This window comes from Trifolium pratense, linkage group LG2 (genome assembly GCF_020283565.1).
Source record: "Trifolium pratense cultivar HEN17-A07 linkage group LG2, ARS_RC_1.1, whole genome shotgun sequence".
Taxonomy (NCBI): domain Eukaryota; kingdom Viridiplantae; phylum Streptophyta; class Magnoliopsida; order Fabales; family Fabaceae; genus Trifolium; species Trifolium pratense.
In genome coordinates, this window is record NC_060060.1 from 31,441,663 (window position 1) to 31,466,706 (window position 25,044).

The 25,044-nt window shown below is 31.2% G+C and overlaps 3 protein-coding genes and 1 non-coding gene across 5 annotated transcripts; all 4 read left to right on the top strand.

Moving 5' to 3' along the window:
• Positions 1-5,960: 5,960 nt before the first annotated feature.
• On the top strand, positions 5,961-8,888 carry LOC123908591 (WAT1-related protein At1g68170-like). The gene is made up of 7 exons (XM_045959272.1): positions 5,961-6,237; positions 6,540-6,602; positions 6,737-6,853; positions 6,974-7,226; positions 7,921-8,079; positions 8,207-8,358; positions 8,461-8,888. The coding sequence occupies exons 1-7, from the start codon at positions 6,044-6,046 to the stop codon at positions 8,747-8,749; spliced, it is 1,227 nt and encodes a 408-aa protein (XP_045815228.1). The 5' UTR covers positions 5,961-6,043; the 3' UTR covers positions 8,750-8,888.
• Positions 8,889-10,980: 2,092 nt separating this feature from the next.
• Positions 10,981-11,054, top strand: TRNAV-CAC. The gene has a single exon. It is a non-coding gene; the product is annotated as a tRNA-Val (tRNA).
• Positions 11,055-14,667: 3,613 nt separating this feature from the next.
• LOC123908251 (tubby-like F-box protein 8) lies at positions 14,668-18,472 on the top strand. Of its 2 annotated transcripts, XM_045958828.1 has the most exons (6): positions 14,668-14,912; positions 15,182-15,247; positions 15,765-16,194; positions 16,320-16,407; positions 17,026-17,158; positions 17,566-18,472. In XM_045958828.1, exons 3-6 carry the CDS (start codon positions 15,844-15,846, stop codon positions 18,275-18,277), a joined length of 1,284 nt encoding a protein of 427 aa, XP_045814784.1. In that variant the 5' UTR covers positions 14,668-14,912; positions 15,182-15,247; positions 15,765-15,843; the 3' UTR covers positions 18,278-18,472. The 2 variants fall into 2 exon arrangements, with proteins under 2 accessions (XP_045814784.1, XP_045814785.1); XM_045958829.1 differs by having other exon boundaries at positions 14,706-14,912; positions 15,182-16,194.
• Positions 18,473-22,637: 4,165 nt separating this feature from the next.
• Positions 22,638-24,797, top strand: LOC123908999 (bidirectional sugar transporter N3-like). Its single transcript, XM_045959766.1, has 6 exons — positions 22,638-22,883; positions 23,542-23,578; positions 23,721-23,931; positions 24,028-24,189; positions 24,299-24,418; positions 24,513-24,797. Exons 1-6 carry the CDS (start codon positions 22,820-22,822, stop codon positions 24,795-24,797), a joined length of 879 nt encoding a protein of 292 aa, XP_045815722.1. The 5' UTR covers positions 22,638-22,819.
• The last annotated feature ends 247 nt before the right edge of the window (positions 24,798-25,044 follow it).

Consider the following 25,044-nt stretch of genomic DNA (forward strand, 5'->3'; position numbering starts at 1 on the left):
GTTTCAATTTTTTATTTCTACATGTGGAAAAAATTTAATTGGGAGGGAAGAATTCATTTTGTCTATCTCACAAATCACAAGTTTTCCGGTAGGTAAAATTTTGTACGACATCATGGTATAACGATAAAACATATATATTTTTTTGATTAACGATAAAACATATATTTTATTCTTCATTAAAAGTGAATTCATTAGCCAAGAGGAGTTGATTCTACCGAAAAGACAGGGTGACCTAATATAATTAGAGGCCTAAATCAGATTTTGTTGTGAGACCTTGTAAAAAGAAAATTACGCAAAGTAGTATGAAAAATAAATAGAAAATCTAAATATTGCTAAGATAGTGATTGGACCTGAATTTGAGACTTTCAACTTTACCAACACAACTAAAAAATACGAAAAAAAATAAAATTGTCTTAACATATATTTATAACTAAATTGAATTAATTTGAGGTTTTTTTTTTCCTCAAATCTTGGGGTCTAAAGCTCTTGCATGGGTTGTTGCCCTGCAGAAAAAACAAGACTTATATAATATGACAAATTAAATTTGAATTTGAACTAAAATGTATATTTATATTTAGTGTTTAACACGTTCAATTATATATAATTGAGTTGAGAAAATTTATAAAAGATAAAGAAAATAAAAAATTAGTTATTGTGTACCATAACCAAATAAAGTTCACATGCTAGCACTCAATAAAAAGGATTGGGCATTAACACTTTAGTAAAGGTGTTTGATTCGTGGAATCGTATGAATTCATCATGTAGCTAAAAGTGTTCTAATAACTCAATTATGGGATAATGGGACTTGATATTTTTCTAAGTATACATATTAACTTTTCCAAATTAATAACTTCAAGTACAATTAGTGTTTTTGTCAAAAAAAAAAAGTACAATTAGTGTTACAATAAATATTTAACATAGATATTTTGTCAAAAAAATATTTAACAAAGTTATGGAATATAAATTACGGCTAACAACTAGTCAACAATATATAAACTAATTGTCTGTCTCCTTTGACATGACTACCAAATCTAATTTGTTGGATATGCCTTGAAATCTCAGTTACAAGAAGTCAGAAAAATCTTTGTTGAATCTTTTTGCATCTTTGATGTTTTGAAGATTTTTTGGGAAAAAAATATATTTTTTTGGAAGACATTCTGACTTGGATTTGTTTTATTTTAAAACAGATTTGTTACTAATTTTTGGCATATATTTTTCTATAAATAGGGAGTGCTTTATTCATAGAAAAATTGAGAGAGAGAGAGAAAGAAAGTAGAGATGTAGAGGCAAGGATTAGGGTTTACCACCACACAAGGGCTAGGGTTTTAGAGAGGAAAAAGGTTTTTTTCTCTTGGTACAACTCTAGGGTGAGTGAACTATCTTTGCGGTACACCTTGGAAAACACTTATCAAATTGAGTCTCTTGGCCACGGGAAGAGATTCGGGATTTGGGTAGAATTAGGATTAATTCTTGTAACTCAATTGGAACTCTTTGTAAAGTTACTCGTTTGATATAGTGGAACGGAGGGGCTGCTCTCTCCCCCAGACTAGGTCATTATTGGACCGAACTGGGTAAACAAATTATCGTGTTCTTTCTTCTCCTTTATCTTGTTTATCGGTTATTATTATTATTGCTTATTCCGCTTGTTATTGGTTGCCGTTCTATTGCTCCACACATCAAGTTATTCATTGGTGTGATTTTACGACGAATTCACAACAATTGGCGCCCACCGTGGGGCAATTGGAACAATTTGAAGTGAGCACCATGGGTTTTAAGTCGGATATCGAGGGACTTTCCGAAAACAATTTGGAATTGTTGAAAGTGAAGATGGAAGCAATTTTAATGTTCGGGATGATGGATAAAACATGGAGTGTTGTTATCTGGTGCCTCGAAGATAAAAGGTTAATGGAGATAGCGAAGAAGGTCAGCCTGGAGAGGCGGTGCTAAGAATACTCGGGTTACTTCTGAAACAACAACTTTATTATGAGGATGTGGAGGTGCTAGTGGAAGTTGAGATTCGGTGGAGTGTTGAGTCATGGACGTTGGATGCTTCTATCACATGTGGTCAAAGAATGAATACTTTGAGACTCTAGAGCTAGTTGAAGGTGGAGCCGTTCATCTTGAAGACGGAAAGCTTGAAGTTTCAAGGTATGAGTTTAGCTTGTCTTACGAAGTTTGACAATCGTGAGTTTCTTTACACGATGTGAGGTATGTTTCTGAACTTAGATGCAAAGATATATGGTATGCATCAATAACTAGTGGTGATTCTCATAATGTGGTTGAGTTGTGGGACTTCGGGTGGACCTGTTAGTGACATGAGTTTAGTTGGAGTAGTGAACAAGGTTTAATAGGTGTTGAACTGAACTGGAATTGTTGGAGACTAACAATAGCTTGAAGTATGTTTCAGAGGAGTTGAAGAGGTCTTGCGTGTTACAAGGTGGAGATCATGGTGGGTATACTTTGGTGGAAACTCGGTTTGAGGTGGAGTCTTCCAATAGTGGTAGACAGTCAACATTATCTCTTGGCTATCTAATCGGAGATATGAAAGAGAGTGGTATTGTTGAACCAAAGGGGATTACCATGGAGACCTTGTGGATTATGTTTCAATTGTGGCTGAAGAAGTGCAAGACCTTGAGAGGATCTTCAGGGAGGCAATTGAAAGCAACAGGTGATCAGACTTGGTAACTTGTGAGACTGCTGGAGGTAGTTGGATACAAGGAGAGTTTGATGTTGCAGCTTGTGGAACCACCTAAAATTCCAAGGTTGGTTTGGAGCCAAGCAAAACTTCGAGAGTACGGAAGGCATTCCGGGGTCGAAGAGTGGTGAAGGCTTGTAGGGCTATCGCAAAATCCCATGGATAGTCGGAGGCAAGCGATTCTTCAGGAGGACGGAAAAGGCACAATCTGGGGGCTGAAGAGGGATGGTAGAGCTTGTTGAGCTATCTAAAATTCCGATGATAGTTGGGAGCAAGCGTTTCTTCAGGGAGGTACGGACTTGACCAGTTCGGAGTCTGAAGAGGGTGCGGTGAATCTTGTGGGGCTACCTAAAATCCTATGGTAGTGGGATGCAAGATCTTCATGAGAGCGGAAGGCATTCCGAGGATGAAGAGGGAGGTACAGTCCGGTGATCTTGAATAGAAGATTCAAGATGGAGAGAGCAGCACGGTGGTTGATGGGATCACCATCGATTTAAAGGCAAGGTGGAGAATTGTTGGATATGCCTTGAAATCTCAGTTACAAGAAGTCAGAAAAATCTTTGTTGAATCTTTTTGCATCTTTGATGTTTTGAAGATTTTTTGGGAAAAAAATATATTTTTTTTGGAAGACGTTCTGACTTGGATTTGTTTTATTTTAAAACAGATTTGTTACTAATTTTTGGCATATATTTTTCTATAAATAGGGAGTGCTTTATTCATAGAAAAATTGAGAGAGAGAGAGAGAGAGAGAAAGAAAGTAGAGATGTAGAGGCAAGGATTAGGGTTTACCACCACACAAGGGCTAGGGTTTTAGAGAGGAAAAAGGTTTTTTTCTCTTGGTACAACTCTAGGGTGAGTGAACTATCTTTGCGGTACACCTTGGAAAACACTTATCAAATTGAGTCTCTTGGCCACGGGAAGAGATTCGGGATTTGGGTAGAATTAGGATTAATTCTTGTAACTCAATTGGAACTCTTTGTAAAGTTACTCGTTTGATATAGTGGAACGGAGGGGCTGCTCTCTCCCCCAGACTAGGTCATTATTGGACCGAACTGGGTAAACAAATTATCGTGTTCTTTCTTCTCCTTTATCTTGTTTATCGGTTATTATTATTATTGCTTATTCCGCTTGTTATTGGTTGCCGTTCTATTGCTCCACACATCAAGTTATTCATTGGTGTGATTTTACGACGAATTCACAACATAATTCACCTAAATTATTTTTTTATATTGAAAAAATGCACAGACACCTAAATTTTATTATATAAGAAAAACAAAAAGAAATGTATTTTCTGAAAATAATATGAATGATGGTATGCAGACATCACTATAACATCTGCGATTTCAATTAGTTGGGCCCTTTAGTTACCAATTAATGTAGTAAGTCAAACTTTATCTAAAAAACCAAAAAGGAGGTAAAACTAATAACTCTCAGAATAATGAGCATTATTTTTATTTTATTTTTTCTACCACCAGTCTCCGGTAATCGAACTGTTTAATCTGGTTCGGTAGCAACAAGTGGTTTCAACTTCTTTCTGAACCATTGAATCAACTAACAATTGATTAAGGAGTATTATTTGAATATGCATAAAAGAAGACTTAAACGATGATAAAAGAAATCTCTTTTAATAAAATGATGTATTAAGAGCAAACAAACGAAAAAAACGAGGGACAAACAAAACCAAAACTCTCAAAATAAGGAGCATTATTTGAATTTGTATGAAAGAAGAATTAACCGATTAAATAAAATCTTCCTAAATAAAATCATGTGCTAAATCCCACCACTAAATATCTATAATACATTAATACTACTGCTAAAATTAGTAAACTCATCGATACAAGTGTTTCTTTTGTTAAAAATAATGTTAAGAGACATGAAAATTCATTTGTTGAGTGAGAGTGAGATATTTGCTCCGCCTATTTTGGAGCTTCTCAAGAGACCAAGTCCCTTGGCACACAAACACTTATGCCACTATAAGTAAATCACTATCAAGCCAAGATTGAACCGGCCTTTGGAGAAGGAAATCTCTATTACTAACACGACACCGTGAAATTCAACATGGAAAAATAGTTACATGGAAAGATGCAAAACAATCCATAGCATGATTATCTCAAACAAATATTCCACCATGATCCGTTGTGTCCAGGGAGTCTTGGCTAAACTATCAGAATCACACCTTACTCTTTGGCCTAGAGGAGGATACTGGGAAAAGATCGAGGACGACCTACCACCTTAAAATAATAAGTAGGTAATAAATTAAAGAATATATTCTTCCATAAAAGAATACGTTAATTAATCTTTTAGAGTATACTCTTCTCAAGGAGATGATTGAATTGTTATCCAATGAATTCAATATATTATGAAAATGAATAGCATTTCTGCAAGTCAAAAATTCTTCCATATATATGTATATATTCTCTAATCTACACACACATGATGTTAGTAAATATACCAATTAATATCTAGCTTGCAAAATTTTAAAAGAATTAAGGGTGTGACAAAATTAACAACGACAAACATTTCTATGACTAGTGTTGTTGATGGAAATTGAAAAAAGACAATAAATTAAACCAACAACATTCTAAAGCTAATTATACATGAAGCAATTCATGGTCCTACACACACACACACACACAAAGCAAGCCAGCCAATAATGTTCAATAGCAAATTATGTACATAATCCATATTCATGTAATCTTGCCATTGTCAACTATTGTCTTCCACTGTCCAGTTTTTGTCAGCATAAATAAAGCAAATTAAAGGCAAAAGATTAAGGCCTAATTGGCAAGACGTCCCAATTGACCAACGTGATTTGCACGTGTCTAAAAACTTGTGCATGCTTCTTTTTTTCCCTATATTACGTAAAGATTAACTTATATTTTGGACTATTATATAAGTACTACTAATAATCTTAGTGCTCTTCAATAAGTTTAAAGGTGTAATATATACTTTACGGAATCGGATTTGGTGTGGCTACTGCCTGATGCCGAAATCTATTTGGACCGTCTGATCAAAAGTTAACGATTGTTTTTTTTTATTTAATTTAAGACGTCCGATCATATATCAACAGTTAAAATTCAAAATAACCTAAAATCACGTGTTTTTTCTACGGCAGGCAATTCAAATCCTTTACTTTATGTAAAAAAACTATTATCCAATCATTCTTTTTGGAATCTGAATCTTCAAATATGAAAATATATTCGTGCACAAGGAAGTATAAATACCCCCTTTGATTTGGTGGTGGATATATATTCTACATCTTCACACATCTCTATTACTTCCAATTTCATATAGTTCTTGATTTGTCTCCAATATATTTCATAATTCATAGATAGATATATATCAATTATGAAAGGGGTGTGGAATAGAATGCATGGTTTGAAACCAGTGATGCTTATGGTGTTGGTGCAAATTGCATATGCTGCAGTTAATGTTCTCTATAAGCTTGCCATCAATGATGGAATGACTGTTAAAGTTGCTACTGCTTATCGTCTTGCTTTTGGTTCTGCTTTCACTGTTCCTCTTGCTCTCATTTCTGAAAGGTTTGCTTGCACCTCCTTCTCTTATCTAATTCATTTTATCAATTTGCGACAAATTTAGAGACCGAAAATGTTAAGCAATTGCTAAGATTAGCGATTAGTGGTTTAACCACAATTCGCAAATCAGTCTCTATTTTGGTCACAGACTCATATACTGACTTATCAACAATTACAAAATACGCTCGTTATAGAGACTGAAATAATTTGGTCACTAAATAGCAATTTTTTAGTAGTATACCTAATTACATATGGTAATAGTTAATTAACTTTGATTTGTTTTGTTTTGTTCTGTTCTATATATGAAGGAAGAAGAGGCCAAAGTTGACTTGGAGGGTACTTTTCATGGCATTTCTCTGTGGCTTGTTTGGGTACGTATGTTAACTAAACGATATGTATATGCATATAGGGTACCCTAATTATTAACTATGTAATAGGAAAACTATAAGGTTAGTTAATAAATAATTAATTAATTAATCAAACAGATTATGTAATTATGTTGCAGGGGAAGTTTATTTCAAAATCTTTTCTATGAGGCCTTGGCTTTAACATCAGCAACTTTTGCATCAGCTATCTACAACCTTATTCCAGCCATCACTTTTATCATGGCCGTTTCATGCGGGTAATTAATCATCATTTTCATGCAATTACACTAACTAATTACTTACTAGTAGTATATTAATTACTTTATTAGTATTTCATTAGTGTAATAATTAATTTATTTCAAATTTTGTACATACAGATTTGAAAAATTAAATTTGAGAGCAGCAAGTGGAAAAGCTAAGGTTTTAGGAACTATAATTGGAATTGGTGGGGCAATGATGTTGATTTTTCTCAAAGGTGTAGAAATTAATATCTGGCCTTTCCACATCAACCTTTTGGAACACCAAAATAGCCACGTGGCATCACTAAATGTTAATTCTGGTAGTAAATGGTTGGGTGTTCTGTGTGCAGTAGCAAGCTGCTTCTCTTTTTCTTTGTGGCTAATCATTCAGGTCAGCTTTATTTATTTTATTTTCTTACCTTTGAAATTTTATATTTTTTTTACTTTAAATGAAAGTAAATGAAGTAAACTGTCAAATACCCCCTGAAATTTTAAAATTCGTTAAATATCCCTCTGAAATTATAAAAAATCAGTCAAATTGCCCCTTGACGCTATCAGTTAGAGTCCACGTCAGGGGGTAATTTGATTGACTTTTTATAATTTCAGGAAGTATTTGCCTATTTTCAAATTTTGGGGGTATTTGAGGAATTTTAAAATTTAAAGGGGATATTTGACAGTTTACTCGAAAGGAAATACTATAATTTGGGACTTTTTCTAAGCTTATATAGCTCTTTTGTAAATGCTTCTTGATGGACTTAGAGTTAAGACTTAATAGGCCTCAAATTTGGGCCGACCCAAATGCTTAATTTAGCTTATTTTCATTTTGAAAAATTCTTCTCCCCCCCTCCAAAATTTCTTTTCTCACTTAGAAAACTTCGAAAAACGTTTTTCAAAATTTTTTCCAAACTTTAGTTGAATTTACACTACAAAAAAATTTGGTAAACGTTTCCCGAAATTTTTCGTGTGAAAAAAGAAATGTGAGGGGAGGGGGGAATTTTAGAAATTATCTTGCATTTTAGTGTATCAAAAATATATATGAAGGAGTTGTTTAATTATTGACATGTTTTGACTCTTGCGGCACACAGGCTAAGATGAGCAAAGAATATCCAAGTCATTACTCAAGTACAGCTTTAATGTCTACAATGGGAGCAATACAAGCCACTGCTTTTGGTCTTTGTGTTGAAAGAGATTGGAGCCAATGGAAGTTGGGTTGGAATATTAGATTATTAGCTGTGGCTTACTCGGTATATATACTCTTTTAATTTAAATCTCCAATTAGTTACACTCCTTTAATTGTATAAAATTTCATGTACAAATTGATAAAAGGAATTTAAGTATTTTTTTATGTAATGTTTAATTTTAATATTGTAGGGAATCGTTGCATCTGGATTAGTGGTAATCGTGACTTCGTGGTGCATAAAGATGAGGGGGCCACTATTTGCGTCTGTATTCAACCCTCTGATGCTTTTGTTTGTGACTATCGTCGCTTCTATGACGTTGGATGAAAATTTATATTTAGGAAGGTATGTATATATACTAACCTAGCTAATACATACTAACAATTTACATTGGTTTATAAAAGAAAAGTTGGTTATATATATTGATTATGGTTTGGTAATGTGTAGCTTGATTGGAGCAGTGTTGATTGTGTGTGGTTTGTACATGGTTCTTTGGGGTAAGAGTAAAGAAATGAAAAAGATTGCTCAATTGGCTACATCAAAAATTGCCCAAGAAACTGAAGATATAGAAGTTGTTGTTATGCCCACACTAGAAGTAGTAGATCATGATAAATTACATGTCAACAATAATCACACAGAAGTTGATAAAGATCATGTTGATTATTTATCAAAAAATAGAGAAATTAGTAGTAGTATTAGTGATGATCAAGAGATACAGAAATGTTCACCTAATTAACGTGTCTAAAATATTTCCATTGTAATGCTCCGGACATAATGAAGTTGCAGAGAGCATGTCCCTTTATAGTTTAAATTAATTTGTCCACTAATACTTTTGTCTATAGTTAACCAATTAATGAACTACGGATTTCAGTTTTTATTTTTTCTCAGATAGTATAATGGTTAGAATTTCTCTTTTTAAATATGAGTAAGTAGAGTATTCGTGGTTTGAATTCCGACTCCTACATATAAAATGTGATGTTCTTATCATCTGAACTAAATTCGGGTAACTTCAGTTTACTTTTTCCCAAAATGGCAAAGCCTAATAGCATTTGAAGTTATACAATATCTATATGAACTTACTTAGAGTCAAATTAAAATGGTCAATATATTCTAATAGCATTTGAAGTGACTCACATCACATAAGAAACAACAAATCATTCATTCCACACCACAGAAATCATAGATATATAGTTAAAGTAAAAAAGATATGTGAGATAAACAATAGCCATCTAACAATTGCGAAAACAAGATATAAATGATTGAAAGTAAAATTGATGCCATTTTTCAAAAACAAAATGTTTGTCTATGATTGCAAATGTGCCTCTAACACTCAAATCACTACGAATCTAAAAATGTGAGTGTGTCTTCTTTTCTAAATAGACCCCATTTTCATGCACCGATATTTTTCCTATTTCAAAAGTCCAATATAGCTAACTTCATATTGGGCTTGGCCCATTAGTGCTATTAGGTTATAATAATGTGCATCATTTTTATTCTTAAACGATTACTTGAGTGGTATAGACTGAGACGTTGAATGAGTATTAAGTTCTTTTTCTAACAAATCCTTCCCACTATATGATAATTAATTAACTACTAATATTTATCTATGAAGTATCATTGTCCACTTTTATGTGGCATGAGCCTATAGCAAAGGTTGTGGCAAGTAAAAAGCTCTCGTCATACTAAACCAAGTTGAGACCCAAAAATTGGTTAAAACGATTTTGTACATCCATATAGAAAATATTCTTATAAACTGTTTGATCAAATTTGACCATATAGAATTCATTATCATAAGTCTCATGAGCTTAGCTCAGTTGGCAGAGACATTATTATTATAATTTAGGGTGTCGGAATTCGAACTTTGAACCCTGATCATCCCACTTATTCACTTTAAAGATGAAATTTTTAGCCACAAAACTATTTGACAAAAAAAAATCATTATCATGATAATGGATCTATGATTTCGGATAATAATCAATTATCTTTATACTTCGAACCTAATTTTCCCAAATATTCATTTTTAAAATATGAAATTTTAATCACCAAACTATTTTAAAAAAAAAATACACCGTAAGATTAAGAGTTCATACTTCATATTGAGTATTCAATATAGGCGGCTTAGGATGGATGTTGATTATGGCAGACAGGTGTATGTAATTAGGCAGCATAGTACATGTGCTAGCTTGAGTGTTTTGAGTTGAGTTCTTCTTTTTTGGATAGCTATGCATTTATTATGACTTGGCATTATCGTAGTTTCTCCGTATGATTATGGTCATTTCTTAAAACTATACTAATCAATAAATCTCTCTCTATATATTTTCTATTCTACCTACCAAAACTAACCATAGAAAAACTAGAGAAATTAGTAAAGGGTGTGAAGAAGATGAAGAAAACAGTGGTTATGGTGATGCTTTTATTTCTTATATTTTCACAAATGGATACAGTTGTGCCTGATGCTTCTGATTGCTTAGATGGTTGCCAAACTGGCTGTGTTCAAAGAGACTGTATGTCACTCACTCTCATCCCTTTATTTTATTTTTTGCTTAATTTTTCTTTTACAAAACTAATATATCTCAATTAATCATTCATCTAATTATTATTGAGTCTTAGTTGATTATTTTGCTTCAAATTTTAAATTAATCATATTGTTTGTTTGCATAAAAGCTTCAATGATTTGAGACTTATATAGTATATATAACCCAACATGTATTAATTTGGATAATAGTTTTGATATATGTGTTACATGTGCAGCAAGGCTTCAAGCAAGGTGTGAGCGCAAGTGCCAGATTAGATGCGGTCCAGGTAACTAACAAACATTACCCAATTTTAATTTATGAAAACATAAATATATTTCTTTCTTTTTTTTATAAATATATATATTTTTCATATATTGGTCAACTCTCGTCAACTAGTGCTGAAGATAGATTATGGTTTAATACAGTTTATGGAAGATTTAGTATCAACAAGGTCTGGGTGGTGTAGTCGGTTATCACGCTAGTCTCACACACTAGAGGTCCCCAGTTCGAACCTGGGCTCAGACATTTCTGAATATTTTTATGTATTTTTTCTTTGTATTTAATTTTGCAGATTCTATGGTGGAGAAAGGCATGGATTGAATATTAATCAAAGAAGCATTAACTCACTTCACCAACACCTTATCAACTATAGTTATCATTGAAATAAATATTCTTAACTACCTTATCAATAATTTTCAAATTTGTTCGTTGTTGTAGTAGTATCTTTAAAATAAACTTGTACTATTAGTGCAAAGTTTTTTAAGATCAAATTTGTTCATGTACCATGAGGATAGACATGTTTTGTGATGACTGTCCATAAAAAAAGTTTGTAATGTGAATGAATATTGATATCGATATTTTTTTTTGTCATATAGTCTAGTGATTATAAAATTTACTTTAAATTTGAATAAGTGGAGTGTTCGTGGTTCGAACCCCGATTCTCACACATATAGTGTGATGTCTTTGTCAACTGAGATAAATGAACTAGATAAAATTACTTTAAAAAAAATGTTTAAGGCAATTTTGCTATCGCAACACACTTGTAAAATTGCTATCTATGCTTTCTATTTTTTAGGTTCTGTTTATTTTCTTATTAGAAAAGTTAAGATTAAATAATGCTAACAATATTTTTTTTTTATGAGTTAAAATTCATATTAATTGTACCAAAGTTATACAAAACCAACATATGTATAAATTTTATCCTAATAAAATAGAATGTGTATGTTGTCAACACTCTTGTTTTATAAATCTCTTTGTAATCTCTTTGTGTGTGCAGTGTGTATAAGTGTTATATAGAGACTAATAATAAAATTTAAAATAATTATAGAGTAAAATCAATTTTATTTCTTAAATAAATTATATAGACTAATGAAATATTTTATTTCTTATAATTCAATGTATTTACACTAAGTAGCAGCATGTGTTAGTAGAAAATATTTTGATTGTCATAATTATTTGGCTTTTACTTTACACACCCCTACGTTTTTTCCTTTTTACTCTTCCGCTACTTAAGTAATGGACATTATAAAGTTAAGGTATTTTTTGGTAATTTCATAGGGCGCACGAAAAATGTAATAAGATGAATCTAATTAAACACACTCATTGAAAATAAAAATATATTAATCAGGCCCGGCCCAATGCTTGTGATTATTGGACCCGGAAATTTTGGTGGAATTTTGTGGCCTCTAAATTTTAAGATCATAAAATAATAATTATATACGGTTAACACTAATTTAATTTCAAATCTGCATCAATGGATTATCGGTAAAATATGATTTTTGTGAACTCAAGGCATTGAGTTCGATTCTCAATATTGCCATATTTTTGCCTAATTTTATTCTTAGTTATTTCAAATTAAAATCATTAAATCATTTTTTACAGTCAATTTAATTTTTTTAATCTTATTTACAATGATATTTTTATGTTTTTGCTTCATTTATTTTATTTTAATTTTAAATAGAGGTTATTTTTTCTCATTTTTATTATGGACTTGTTTTAATATTCAAACAGAGTCTCGAAATAGTCAGAGTCAATCTACCTTGATATTAATGAACCAATAATATCTCTAAATAATGGCGAAGGTGATCATGCAGAACTTTTTTGCAATGGTGTGAAGCTTCCATAATGATAAGCGAGCATCAACAAATATAGCTGACCTCAATGTTACAGTAGATTTCATAGATTTTTTTTTTTTAATGGTGTTAGATTTCATAGATTGATCATTGAAGTAGCAAAGTATAAGAGGAAACTTTGAAAGGAAAATATACAATAGGAAACTCATTTGGTAGTACTAGTTTTTTTACTATGGAAAGTAGAAAGATAGAACAATTAACTACGTTTCGGAATTATGTCGAAAATAGAAAAATAAAGTCAACTCTATTTAAATATCTTTTAACTTTAATATTTGTAATGGATAGGTCATTTTTCTTTTTTAAGTTTTAAATGGGTCAGTATGTAAAATTTTATTTTACATTAAATTTAAATCATTTATTTTTTTACGTGAGATCTCACACATGACATGATTATTGCTCTTTCTTGTTTCTGTACTGCTTCTATATTTTTGGATCAATTAACCTAATTTGGCTTCGATGATTATACTCATATCCATAGTAATTCCACTCACTCACTAAAAAAATGAAATTTTAGCCACTAAATTATTTGAAAAAAATATAAATTTAATACTTGAAAAAGTTTAAATAATTAATTTATTACAAATATTAAGCTTAAAAAATACCGGAATATATTTGGCCTAAGATAACAATTTAACGATGCAGATAAGATAATACTAGGAAAGTGCATGACATTACATTCCTTTTGGATCGCCGCAACATTTTCGACACCATTTTGGTTTGGTGGTGGACAACAGGTGGATACGTTACATAAATACTTTATTATGTTTGTACATAAAAAAAAAAAAAAAACTCTTTTTATTTATCATCATCGTTATTTATTTATTTTGGTCAAGATCATCATTATTTTCTTAATCATAAATTCTATATGTCAGAATATAGTTATTATTGTAGTTAGGGTTGAGAATAAACCAGACGGTCTGTAAGTGCCTTCGGCCTGACCTATTTAAGTCTGGTCTGACCTGACTTATTTATTAAAAATGCTAGGCTCAGACTTTGAAAAAAAAACTTATTTACATCAATAGGCCAGACTCAAATTTTTTTAAAAAAACCTACAAAACCTGATAGGCAGGCCTGTTTATATTTAATAATTATTATTTATGTAATATTATTATGTAATATTATTATTTATATAATAATTTTATTATGACATACTTAACTTTGTCGTAATCGTATTTGTTATTTTATTAGCTTTTAATTCTTGTGCTAATCATTTTATTAGTTTTTTTTAATATTGTAGAAATTATAAAAATTTAAATGTGAAATAGGCTTTAAGGTCTGTTTAGCCTATTTAAAAAGACTATATAGAGTGATTAAAAAAAAAAACTATATAGAGACATTTATGTAACACATGTTTTTAAACAGACTACAAGGTCAGATCAGACTTTAAAAAGGCTCAGACCAGGCAAAAAAAAATTGTATTTAATAGGCCGTAGGCCATGCTTAGGCATGAAGAAAAATCGTAGGCCTGAGTCTGACTTGGCCTATTCCCAACCCTAATTGTAGTATAAGATCGTCCAATGGTGATACTATTTTGGATATATACATGTTTTTCCATTAAATAGTTTGGTGACTAAAAATTCTTATGAATAAATAGGCATCCATAATTCAAACTTCAATTTCAACATGTTCTATCCGATCATTATTATAAACAAAAAAAATATTTTTTAAATTTGTTGAAAAATTTAATAAAAAAAATTATCGAAAATTTAATGTATTTAGTCTATATTATAGATCAGATACATTAATTTTTGTTTTGTCTAATGGTCATATACATTAATTTTTTAATAAATTTAAAAAATAAATTTTTATTTATAATAGTAATCAGAAATAGTATATAATGTGATATCCCTACCAAATAAGCTAATTCCCATAGACCAAAACATACATATATTATTTTATAATATATTGAAATATACGAAATTCATACAAAAAGTCTTAGAAATTAATGATTAATTAATTATTTTAAACATGTAGTAAAATAACAATAAAATAATTGAACTTGATTCATTATTCATACTTTTTCATCTAGTTTCATGAACTAGATTCAATGAAATTTTGGAGTCCGGATACAAGAGTGTGAGTAAGAGAGAGAGAGAGAGAGAAAGAGAGAGAGAGATGAGGGAAGTGTAAGAAACTGAGATGTTACATTGTCTGACCTAAAGCTTTAATCTTTCTGTTTTGTTGCAAAGATTTCGTATCTCAGCTCAGCTCAATAGATTCTACTTTAGCTAGATCTATCCATTTTGCTTAGGTTTGTCATCAAAATCCAAACTTTATTTATTAATTTTTATTTTTCATTTAAATTATCTGTTGAACTTTTTCTTCAAATCTTTGAAGTATTTGGTCAACTGGGTTTCTGTTGAAATTACTTAGAAAAAAAGTTCATTTTTATTTCCAGCTTATAAAAATCTCTCTTTTAGGTTTGTAGAATGAAAAGGGTAAGCATAGATTGTAAGATTTGAAATTTGTAGATTATTTGATGATTTTTTCTCTAACATTTGCTAAGATTGTAATTTGCAGATAAAGGGTGGATTTTGATCTAGTTTAGGGGTTTTGATCATCTGAGATTAACTCAAGTTATAAGAGGTAATTTCTCTTTCTGCATCCTTTACATTATGATCCTTAATTCCATGTGTTAACAATTAAAGTTAAATGAAAATTATAAGTGATTTTTCCCCTTTCGTTTTCCTGAAATTTAGCTGCTAAATATCTCTGATGACTTTGCTATATTTGTTGTAATAATTTGTGATTTGTTTGCCTAATAAGGTGATCCATAACCATATAAAGTCTCATCAAGATTTATAGAGCAATGAAGTTATGGTTTATCTCGGTAGAATCAAAACAATGCCATTTTTACTTTAGTAATCTCCACTAACTTATAATGTTTAAACATCCCTTGCATTTGATTCATGTCTCTATGGCTATGTGGATGCTTCAAGTGGATTGTATTGTATGTAAACATTGAAATATTGGATGCTTTCTGATTTGGTTCGTTGCTTCAGATAGTTTTTTCCGTCTGATAATGCACAATAATAGTTGAATTCCATCAATGATAAATAAAAGGTTATTTGACTGTTGAGCTGAAATTTTCCTTTGATGGCAGGCTTATGCTCGCAGTGGTTAGATGGATATTGTTTAGAGAAGAGATATTAATATAGTTATTCTTGGGATCCTCCTGCAGAATGTCATTCCGCAGCATAGTTCGTGACGTTCGTGATAGTTTTGGGAGCTTATCTAGGCGTAGTTTTGATGTCAAACTTACTGGCCAGCATCATAGAGGAAAATCACATGGATCGGTGCAGGATTTGCATGACCAACCTCTAGTAATTCAAAATAGTTGCTGGGCGAACTTACCCCCAGAGTTACTATTTGATGTCATTCGACGGCTAGAGGAGAGTGAGAATACATGGCCTTCACGAAAGCATGTAGTTGCATGTGCTTCTGTTTGCCAATCTTGGAGGAATATGTGCAAGGACATTGTTAAGAGCCCTGAGTTCTGCGGCAAACTTACGTTTCCTGTGTCCCTGAAGCAGGTTGGTTGCATTATTTTGTAGTTCATCTCACTTTTTTATTAACAACTTATTACATTTATGTTGAGATAACAATGATAGTTGATATGGTATTAACATGCTAACATTTCGTTCGTTTCACTTTTCAGCCTGGGCCACGAGATGGAATCATTCAATGCTTTATCAAACGAGATAAATCTAACTTAACATATCACCTATTCCTTTGTTTGAGCCCTGGTAAACGCTCTTCTCTTACACGTAATTATCCTTGAGTTTATATGGTTTTACGTTCCGATGCTTCTGATGTAATTGTGTAGATTTGTTCTGATGTGATGTATCGAAATTAGAACAGCTTAGTTCTTTTTTGTTTTGTTGAAGTTACCGGATATATGAATGTTTTGTGTGTGTATGTTTGCATGGATATTTGATTTGCGCTGATGCAATTAATATTATTGGACGGTACTTTTGGAAATGGTCATTATTAGTTTGTGTTCACAATTTCCATAACAGTTATCACCCTGTGTTTTTTTTCTCACTTTGTGATGATTGATACTACGAGTCCCAGATATCCTTTGTTTGATATCCATTAAGTTAGGGTGAGACTTAACGATCTATTTTGTAGTTTTATATTATGGAGGTATCTTATTATGTAGTCAGCTAAGATTTGATTTTCTTCAGACCGATAAAATTAACAAGTTTTGTTATTTTATACTAATTTTTTTTTCCTACCGTGTGATGTGTGTTATGTTTTTTATGTTGATGTAATGAATCGTCTTTGCACTATTATATTCTAGTACATGCTGAACTTATTAAGTTTTTGTTCACGTTTCTGTTTTATTTAATTTGACTTTGCAGCTTTGTTGGTTGAAAATGGAAAATTCCTTCTTTCTGCTAAGAGGACACGGAGAACAACATACACTGAGTATGTTATTTCCATGGATGCTGACAACATCTCAAGATCAAGTAATACTTACATCGGAAAGCTGAGGTAACTTACTGCTTGCAAATGTTTGTCACCCGGTTTATTCTGTCATTGACTACGTTAAAAATGTCTTTTTGTCGATAAAAATACTGTCAAAACTACTATGGTTTAAGACTTGGACTATCAAAATGCATTCTAAGTTCTAACTCCTAGAAGTATGAAAGAGAATCAATGATTGTGCGAAGGTGTAAAGTAAATTTTTTTACCTTCATAATATTTAGATTCACATATATATAATTATTTAAGAATATGCTGTAATTGTTATTATCAAAGGTAATAAATAGTCTAGGGTTTTTATTTCATAACTAATTTTCCACTTATGTGATGCAGATATATCTTTGTTTGCTATTCATATTTTCAAGACCATTTACCGTTTTTTTTGTTTTATTTATATTATTATTTTGATACACCAGATCAAACTTTCTTGGAACAAAATTCATTATATATGATACACAGCCTCCCTACACTACTGCTCATATATGCCCTCCGGGGACTGGGAAGACGAGCCGCAGATTTTCTAAAAAGGTATCACCTAAGGTCCCATCCGGGAGTTACAACATAGCTCAGGTAACATATGAACTAAATGTGCTCGGTACTCGAGGCCCAAGGAAGATGCACTGCATTATGCATTCAATACCAAATTCAGCACTTGATGCGGGCGGCTCTGTTCCCGGACAGCCAGAACTTATTCCCCGTTCCCTGGAGGATTCATTCAGGAGCATCTCGTTTTCAAAGTCTCTAGATCATTCCATTGAGTTCAGCAGCTCGCGGTTTTCTGATATCGGGGGATCCTATAATGAGGAAGATGACGGCAAGATGAGACCTTTGGTTCTGAAAAACAAGCCTCCAAGATGGCATGAACAATTACAGTGCTGGTGCCTCAACTTCCGGGGACGAGTAACTGTTGCATCTGTTAAGAACTTTCAGTTGATTGCGTCCACCCAACCACCTGCTGGCGCGCCGACACCATCTCAACCAGCTCCACCGGAACATGATAAGATAATTCTGCAATTTGGCAAAGTTGGGAAAGATATGTTCACCATGGATTATCGGTACCCTTTATCTGCATTCCAAGCTTTTGCTATATGCTTGAGCAGCTTCGACACCAAGTTGGCTTGTGAATAGGTTTAATCATGAAGCAGATATTAGTCTTTAAAGTGAACTAATCAAACTTTTGTGATGGTAAAATTCTCTTTGTTTTTATCTCTTTGTCCTATTCTTACTACTAGTGTTTATGGGATTAGGCCATTGTTATTGCTCAGATATTATATGACTAAATTGTAACCGGTGTAATAGGGTTTAAAGCATTTTTAACTTAAATTGTTGCTGTGTTTCTTTCTCGGTAGATTCATGCGTATCGATACTATGTTATCCTTTTACCAACAAACTATCAGGTTGTCAAAAGGAGAAACAATCTACTAGTATTATGTTAAATATGTTTTTGGTCTTTTATAACAACAAAAAAACAGCTACTAAATTTGCTTTTGATTTCTAACAAAGTTTTAGTATATTAATGTGCTTTAGGCTAATGGCATGAAAGGATTTTAGGCTATGACATGGATAATGGAATTGTTTTCTTTGATCAACCACTGCATTTGGTTGCCTCTAGGAACGTGTGATTCAACTAGGAATGTCAATTTTGTTAAGGAAAAAAAAAAAAAGGAATGACAAGGCAATTATTCTAGTATAAAGTCAAACAATTATTAGTCTTTTTGTGTGAATACTGAATAGTCACACAATTATTAGTCACCTATGAAAAAGAAATTTCAATTTTGACATGACTCGTTTGAGTATAATAATCAAAGTCAAAAGTGATATATATCTTAGAGAAGGACCACAAACAATATTATAGGGCTCAAATTGTTATTTATACAAAAGTATTCAAATTGCGTTAAAAAAAACAAACTCAAATCGGCAATGTTATAATCTAGGCTTAAGCAGTAAAGAAAAGAATGATTTTTTTTTCTCACCAACAAACACAAAAAAAACACTCCTTAATACCACGAACTTCGGTCATTCCACTTATTCATTTTAAAGGTGAAATTTTTAGCCAATAGCCTACTTACCAAAAAAATAAAATTGTTGCCCCAAACTTTTTTAGGTGGATCCTTCGCAACTGAATTATTTCCATGCACAGGAACCATAAATCAAATCATTTGCTTAAGGGGCCGATATAATACCCTTACCATTTAGATCAATTTATTGTTGTTATCTCTAAACTTTTTTAATTAACCCAAAAAGAACTACAGCTCGATAAGGAGAAAATGAATTTGGTTTTTCCTGAGCCATCTTTAAGGTAATTTCTTTTATGCTATACATTTATATTAGGATGTTTTCTCTTCCCCTGAATCTTTTATACCCCCAATATTCCAATTTTGCCCTTGCAGAAAAATTCGGTTCGCAGAAACCGAATTTTTTCTAGTGCAAATTCAGAGTAAATTTCGGTTTTTAGAAACCGAAATTTGTTTTCAAGGCAAAAAAAAAACTTCGGTTTCTATGAACCGAAGTTTTTTCAAGGACAAAATTGGAAATTTAGGGGAGATAAAAGATTTATGGGGGGTGGGGAGAGAAAATATCTTATATTAGACCACTGGTCAAGTTAAGAAGAAATTCAAAAGTTGCAAGAATACTTTTTAGGGAATCTCGAGTAATCATTAAATTGGTCAATATATTTGTAACTCACTTTTAAATAGATACTCCATCCGTCCCAAAATATAAGAGTTAGTTTGATTAATGCACGTATGTCAACACACAATTTTGATCACTAATATTTTTAATTTTTCATTAGTAAAAATTATAAAAACTTGATATTTTGAAAATACTCATCAAAATAAATCAAACAAGATCTTATATGTTAATATTTATATGGCTTAAATGCAGTTTTACCCCCTGTTTTGATTAAATCGGAATTTTACCCCCTGTTTTAAAACGCGGACTTTTACCCCCCTGTTTTATAATTTTTTGGATTTTGCTCCCGCTAAAATTCTGTTTTCGAGTCACAACTTTAAAGTGTCGCACACAACTCAATTTGGATTAATAATTCACCAAACGTATACCGAAATGACCGTAATCGAGTTATCTTTCCACAGAATCAAACCTCACTAAATTTGGAGTTACAAAGAGAGATTAATTACTGTTTTAGTGAAGGTATGTCCCTCAAAATCTGCTTGAGTCACAACTTCAAAACTTCGCACATAATTCTATTTGGATCCATAATTCACCAAACTGATATCGAAATGACCGCAATTGAGTTACTTTTACACAGAATCAAACTCCACTAAATTTGGAGTTATAGAGAGAGATTAATTATCATTTTAGTGAATGTCTGTCCAAATCAATTATTGTATGGAACTACTACTGGTATTTTTATCACGTCTCTCACCCTGTAGCTCATTTTTCAATAGTATTTATATGTCCGGAAAGCTAACGAAATTACCCTTGTTGTCATTTAAATTTCGTCAAATTTGGAGTTACAACGTGTTTGGTAGACGATGTTGAATTTGAAGGTCATAAGTAGATTTCTGCAAAATTAGTAATTGGACAGACCTTCACTAAAACGGTAATTTAATCTCTTTTTGTAACTCCAATTTTAGTGGGGTTTGATTCCTTGAAAAGATAACTCGATTACGGTCATTTCGATATCCGTTTGGTGAATTATTGATCTAAATTAAGTTGTGTGCGAAACTTTGAAGTTGTGACTCGAAAGCAGAATTTTAGTGGGGACAAAATCCAAAAAATTATAAAACAGGGGGTAAAAGTCTGCGTTTTAAAACAGGGGGTAAAATTCCGATTTAATCAAAATAGGGTGCAAAACTGCATTTAAGCCTATTTATATTTATATATTATTAAAAAAATATGATCAAAGTAAGATAAATGAATAATGTCATTTTGTCAAATTAGCTCTTATATTTTGGGACGGATGAAGTATTATACTACGGTAAAACATGATATATTATCGTAGAAAACTTTATATATATGTATATTAAAAACGAGGACCCCATAGAAATAACTCTAACTCTGCCACCTATTGCTGATATGATAATTTTTTAATACATGTTAACATTCTCCTTTTAATAATTTATAATATTACTACGAGGAATAAACTTGTTTGATTGAAAATGTATGAAAACCCAAACTAGATTTAAGCAATTGAAACTATCGAACCAAAATTATATATTTCCTTAATATTAAGCCTAGATTAATAGAAACTTTGTTAGACAGACATCATCATTCACCACTTAAATAATTGAGAAAATATACACAAGCTCAAGTAATGAGATCAATCCAAACAAATTGAATGAATAGAGATAGAGCAACTGAATATGGTAGCAAAATTAATGTCTGATTTTGGACCTATATAAAGGTAGTTACATGATTGGAAAACAAATTTTATCTTGATATGGAAGTACTTGTACAACAAGAAAAAAAATCATGATTGTAGTTTGTCATATTCTTACCTTTTGCATAACTGCAAGAAAATGAATGTATTGTACACGAAAAACCTTCAATTTGCATTTAGAAACAGCTAGATCACACTATGAGACAAATGAGAAATGCAACGGCAAAGAAAGTGTGTATATGTGATGACATGAGATGCATCATGGCATGTTCAATTGAAATTTGGGACTGATTTAGGAGTAAAAGTCATTTTGATCTTTGAATGTATACGTGTTGCGCTGTCATGATAGTTCACATACTTTTTTTGGTTGATCACGACATACACATAAAGAAATTAGAGTTTAAATTTTGATCACGACATTCGATCTAATAATTTTAATATTTTCTAACAAATAATTTAAATTCTTTTCAAATTTTAGAATGCTATAACTAATCAATGTAATCCTAAATATTTAACCTAAAATAGGTTGTAAATAGGAGTAGTAAGCATCACTTTATAAATATGACAAGCACAATGTGATATATATGATTTTTAATTCAAAATTGATATTAGAGTCTCGTATTATATGAGATATATATGACAAGAACAATGTCTATAAATAGCAATGGTAATCATTTAGAAATCAATTTTGTAGAGTTTAATTAAGTTACGTCTAACCCAAATTTTAAGCACATCCAAATCATTTTTTGTATTTAATTATTTTTAAATTAATTTTAACATGTATCCATTAAAACTTTATGGTATACTAAGAAAAGTATATTAATTTTTTTTATAAGTCAAAATATTTTTGTCACGTAAACATGATTGATATGCCACGTAATTAGATAGTTAGGGAGGTAAATGATTTTGTGGCACGCTACCTACTAAAAAGAATAAACCCTCATGAACCCTGAATGACTTAATTAAGCATGAATGAAACACAACACTTTCGTTAATAATAACAATTAATACATACTTTGCGCCATTTTTTCTTTTTCTTTTTTATTCCTTTTTCTTTAATTTTTTCCTCATTTTAATTCTTTTTTATTCTTTTTTTTCCTTCTCACTCCGTGTCCATTTGTGTATATATAGCATGAGTTGCTCAACAAAACTTCTTCATTATTCAGTGCTAGCTTGCATGAGATTGAGGGGTTGATTTGGAAGAAAAACCAATCTTAAGGTTTTTCTTTCCTCTTCCCAAATCCTTACCCCAAAACCTTGTGCTAGCATTTTTCTTTTGTTTCATCATCAAAATCTCAAGATCTAGGAAAACGAAGAAGAAGATAATCATGGCTATGATTCCAATGAATCACCATACAGTCCATACTTTAGCCATTGTTTTTGGCATTCTAGGTAAACACATAATACCATTATCATCTTCATCATCTCAATCTTTTACAACTTTCTCATCATTTTCTTTCTTTCTTTCATTATTTTCTTGATTCTTTTTCTATCAAACGTATAAGTAAAATGCTATAATGAATGTGCATGGTTTCTACCACTTTCTCTTCTCTTTTTACTCTAATATTTATTTATTTTGGTTTGTTTTATTATTTTCTCTAACTTTAATTCGGAATCCTTCATAGATGATTCTAAATATTCATAAACAAATTTTGATTATAATTTCTTCCAACTAGTTCTTAATATTTTTTTTTGTATCTTGGGTGCAGTTATGAAGTGATAATCCTACGTACTACCATAGATTATGGTTGACGTATTGGTAGATCATAAATTCCCACTACATATAGTTTGTTGAATTTTTTTTTCTCTTTCTCTTTCTCTCTCTTTTTTTTTTTTATGAAATAAAATATTATAACTCTTACAAAATATTTTAATATACTGTTTTAATTAAAAAACACAAGCGACCGTGTCTCATAATATAATCTATAGTTTATTAAAAAAAAATAAAAATATAATCTATAGTGCTAATTATAACCACCTATATTTCTTAATAAAAAAGTAGTAACAAAATAACGAATTACTACTAACATATTTTTCTTTTGATGTGTAGGTAATGTCATTTCCTTAATGGTCTATTTGGCTCCAGTGTAAGTACATATACTCTCAATTTTCTTTAATCATGAATACTTAGCTAATATTTCTCTTTAACCAGGATATAGTATAAAATAAATCATGCCAATTTTATTTCAATTTTTTTTTTTGACTTAATAATCTAAATTATTACTGCAGGCCAACTTTTATCCGAATATTCAAAAATAAAAGTACAGAAAGTTTCCAATCATTGCCATATCTGGTGGCACTATTCAGTTCTATGTTATGGCTATATTACGCATTGATAAAGACAAATGCTATTTTCCTTGTTTCGATTAATTCATTTGGATGTGTCGTAGAAGTGATCTATTGTATCATGTACATACTCTATGCACCAAAAGATGCAAGGGTAAATTTCTCACAAATTATTGTCACATATTTTATAATTTTTTGTGAAACATTATTGTCACATATTATTAAGTTGTTTAATTTTTTTTAATTGCAGAAATTAACCATTAAACTGTTTGTCTTAATGAATGTGGTTTCATTTGTGATGATCTACTTGATCATACAATTTGCTATTAATGAAAATCATCGTGTCAGTTTCCTTGGATGGGTTTGTACCTTTATCTCAATTGCTGTCTTTGCTGCGCCTCTAAGCATTGTGGTAAGGAAATTAATTATTATTATAATTTCAATTAGTAATTGGTAATTAATCTCTATCAATTATTATTTTTTATATACTAAATTATTATTTATTTATTTATTATGTGCAGGTTCGAGTTGTTAAGACAAGGAGTGTACAATTTATGCCCTTTAATTTGTCACTTTTCCTTACATTGAGTGGTGTGGTATGGTTTGCATACGGTTTCTTTAAAAACGACATTTGTATTTATGTAAGTATATATATTAATTTGGTTAAATAAATTAAATTAACATTATGAAAGAAACTTTTCATCAATTAAATAATTATATGTATTTTTTTTGCAGCTTCCAAATGTGGTTGGATTTGTCTTAGGGATAATACAAATGTTGTTATATGGATATTACTCAAAATATGGTGGTGTTAAGGATGAGAAAATTGAAGCTGGAGTGGTGAATATTGTTGTTGTGAACCCATTAGGGACTTGTGAAGTGTTTCCAATTTCATTGGATGAAAATGAAGATATTATTGAAGATGTTATTAATCAACAAATTCAAGTACAAAAATTAGGTGTGGAAGAGAAGCAAGAGAAAAGTGATGATCAAGCTATAGGATTACAATATGTGGTGTGAATTGTGTGACCATATTATATACATATACATATATTGATATATATAGTATAGTATAGTATACTTTTGCGCATACATACATATGACATTATGATATGATCAATATAATCAAATATGACATTATGATCATAACTGTTTGTTTCATGATAAAAATGTGATGTGCATGATGATGGCTTCGATGACCAGCTAGCCGCTTTATCTCTAATGTTCTTTTATATATGTTATGCATGCATATGAGTGACTTCATCAG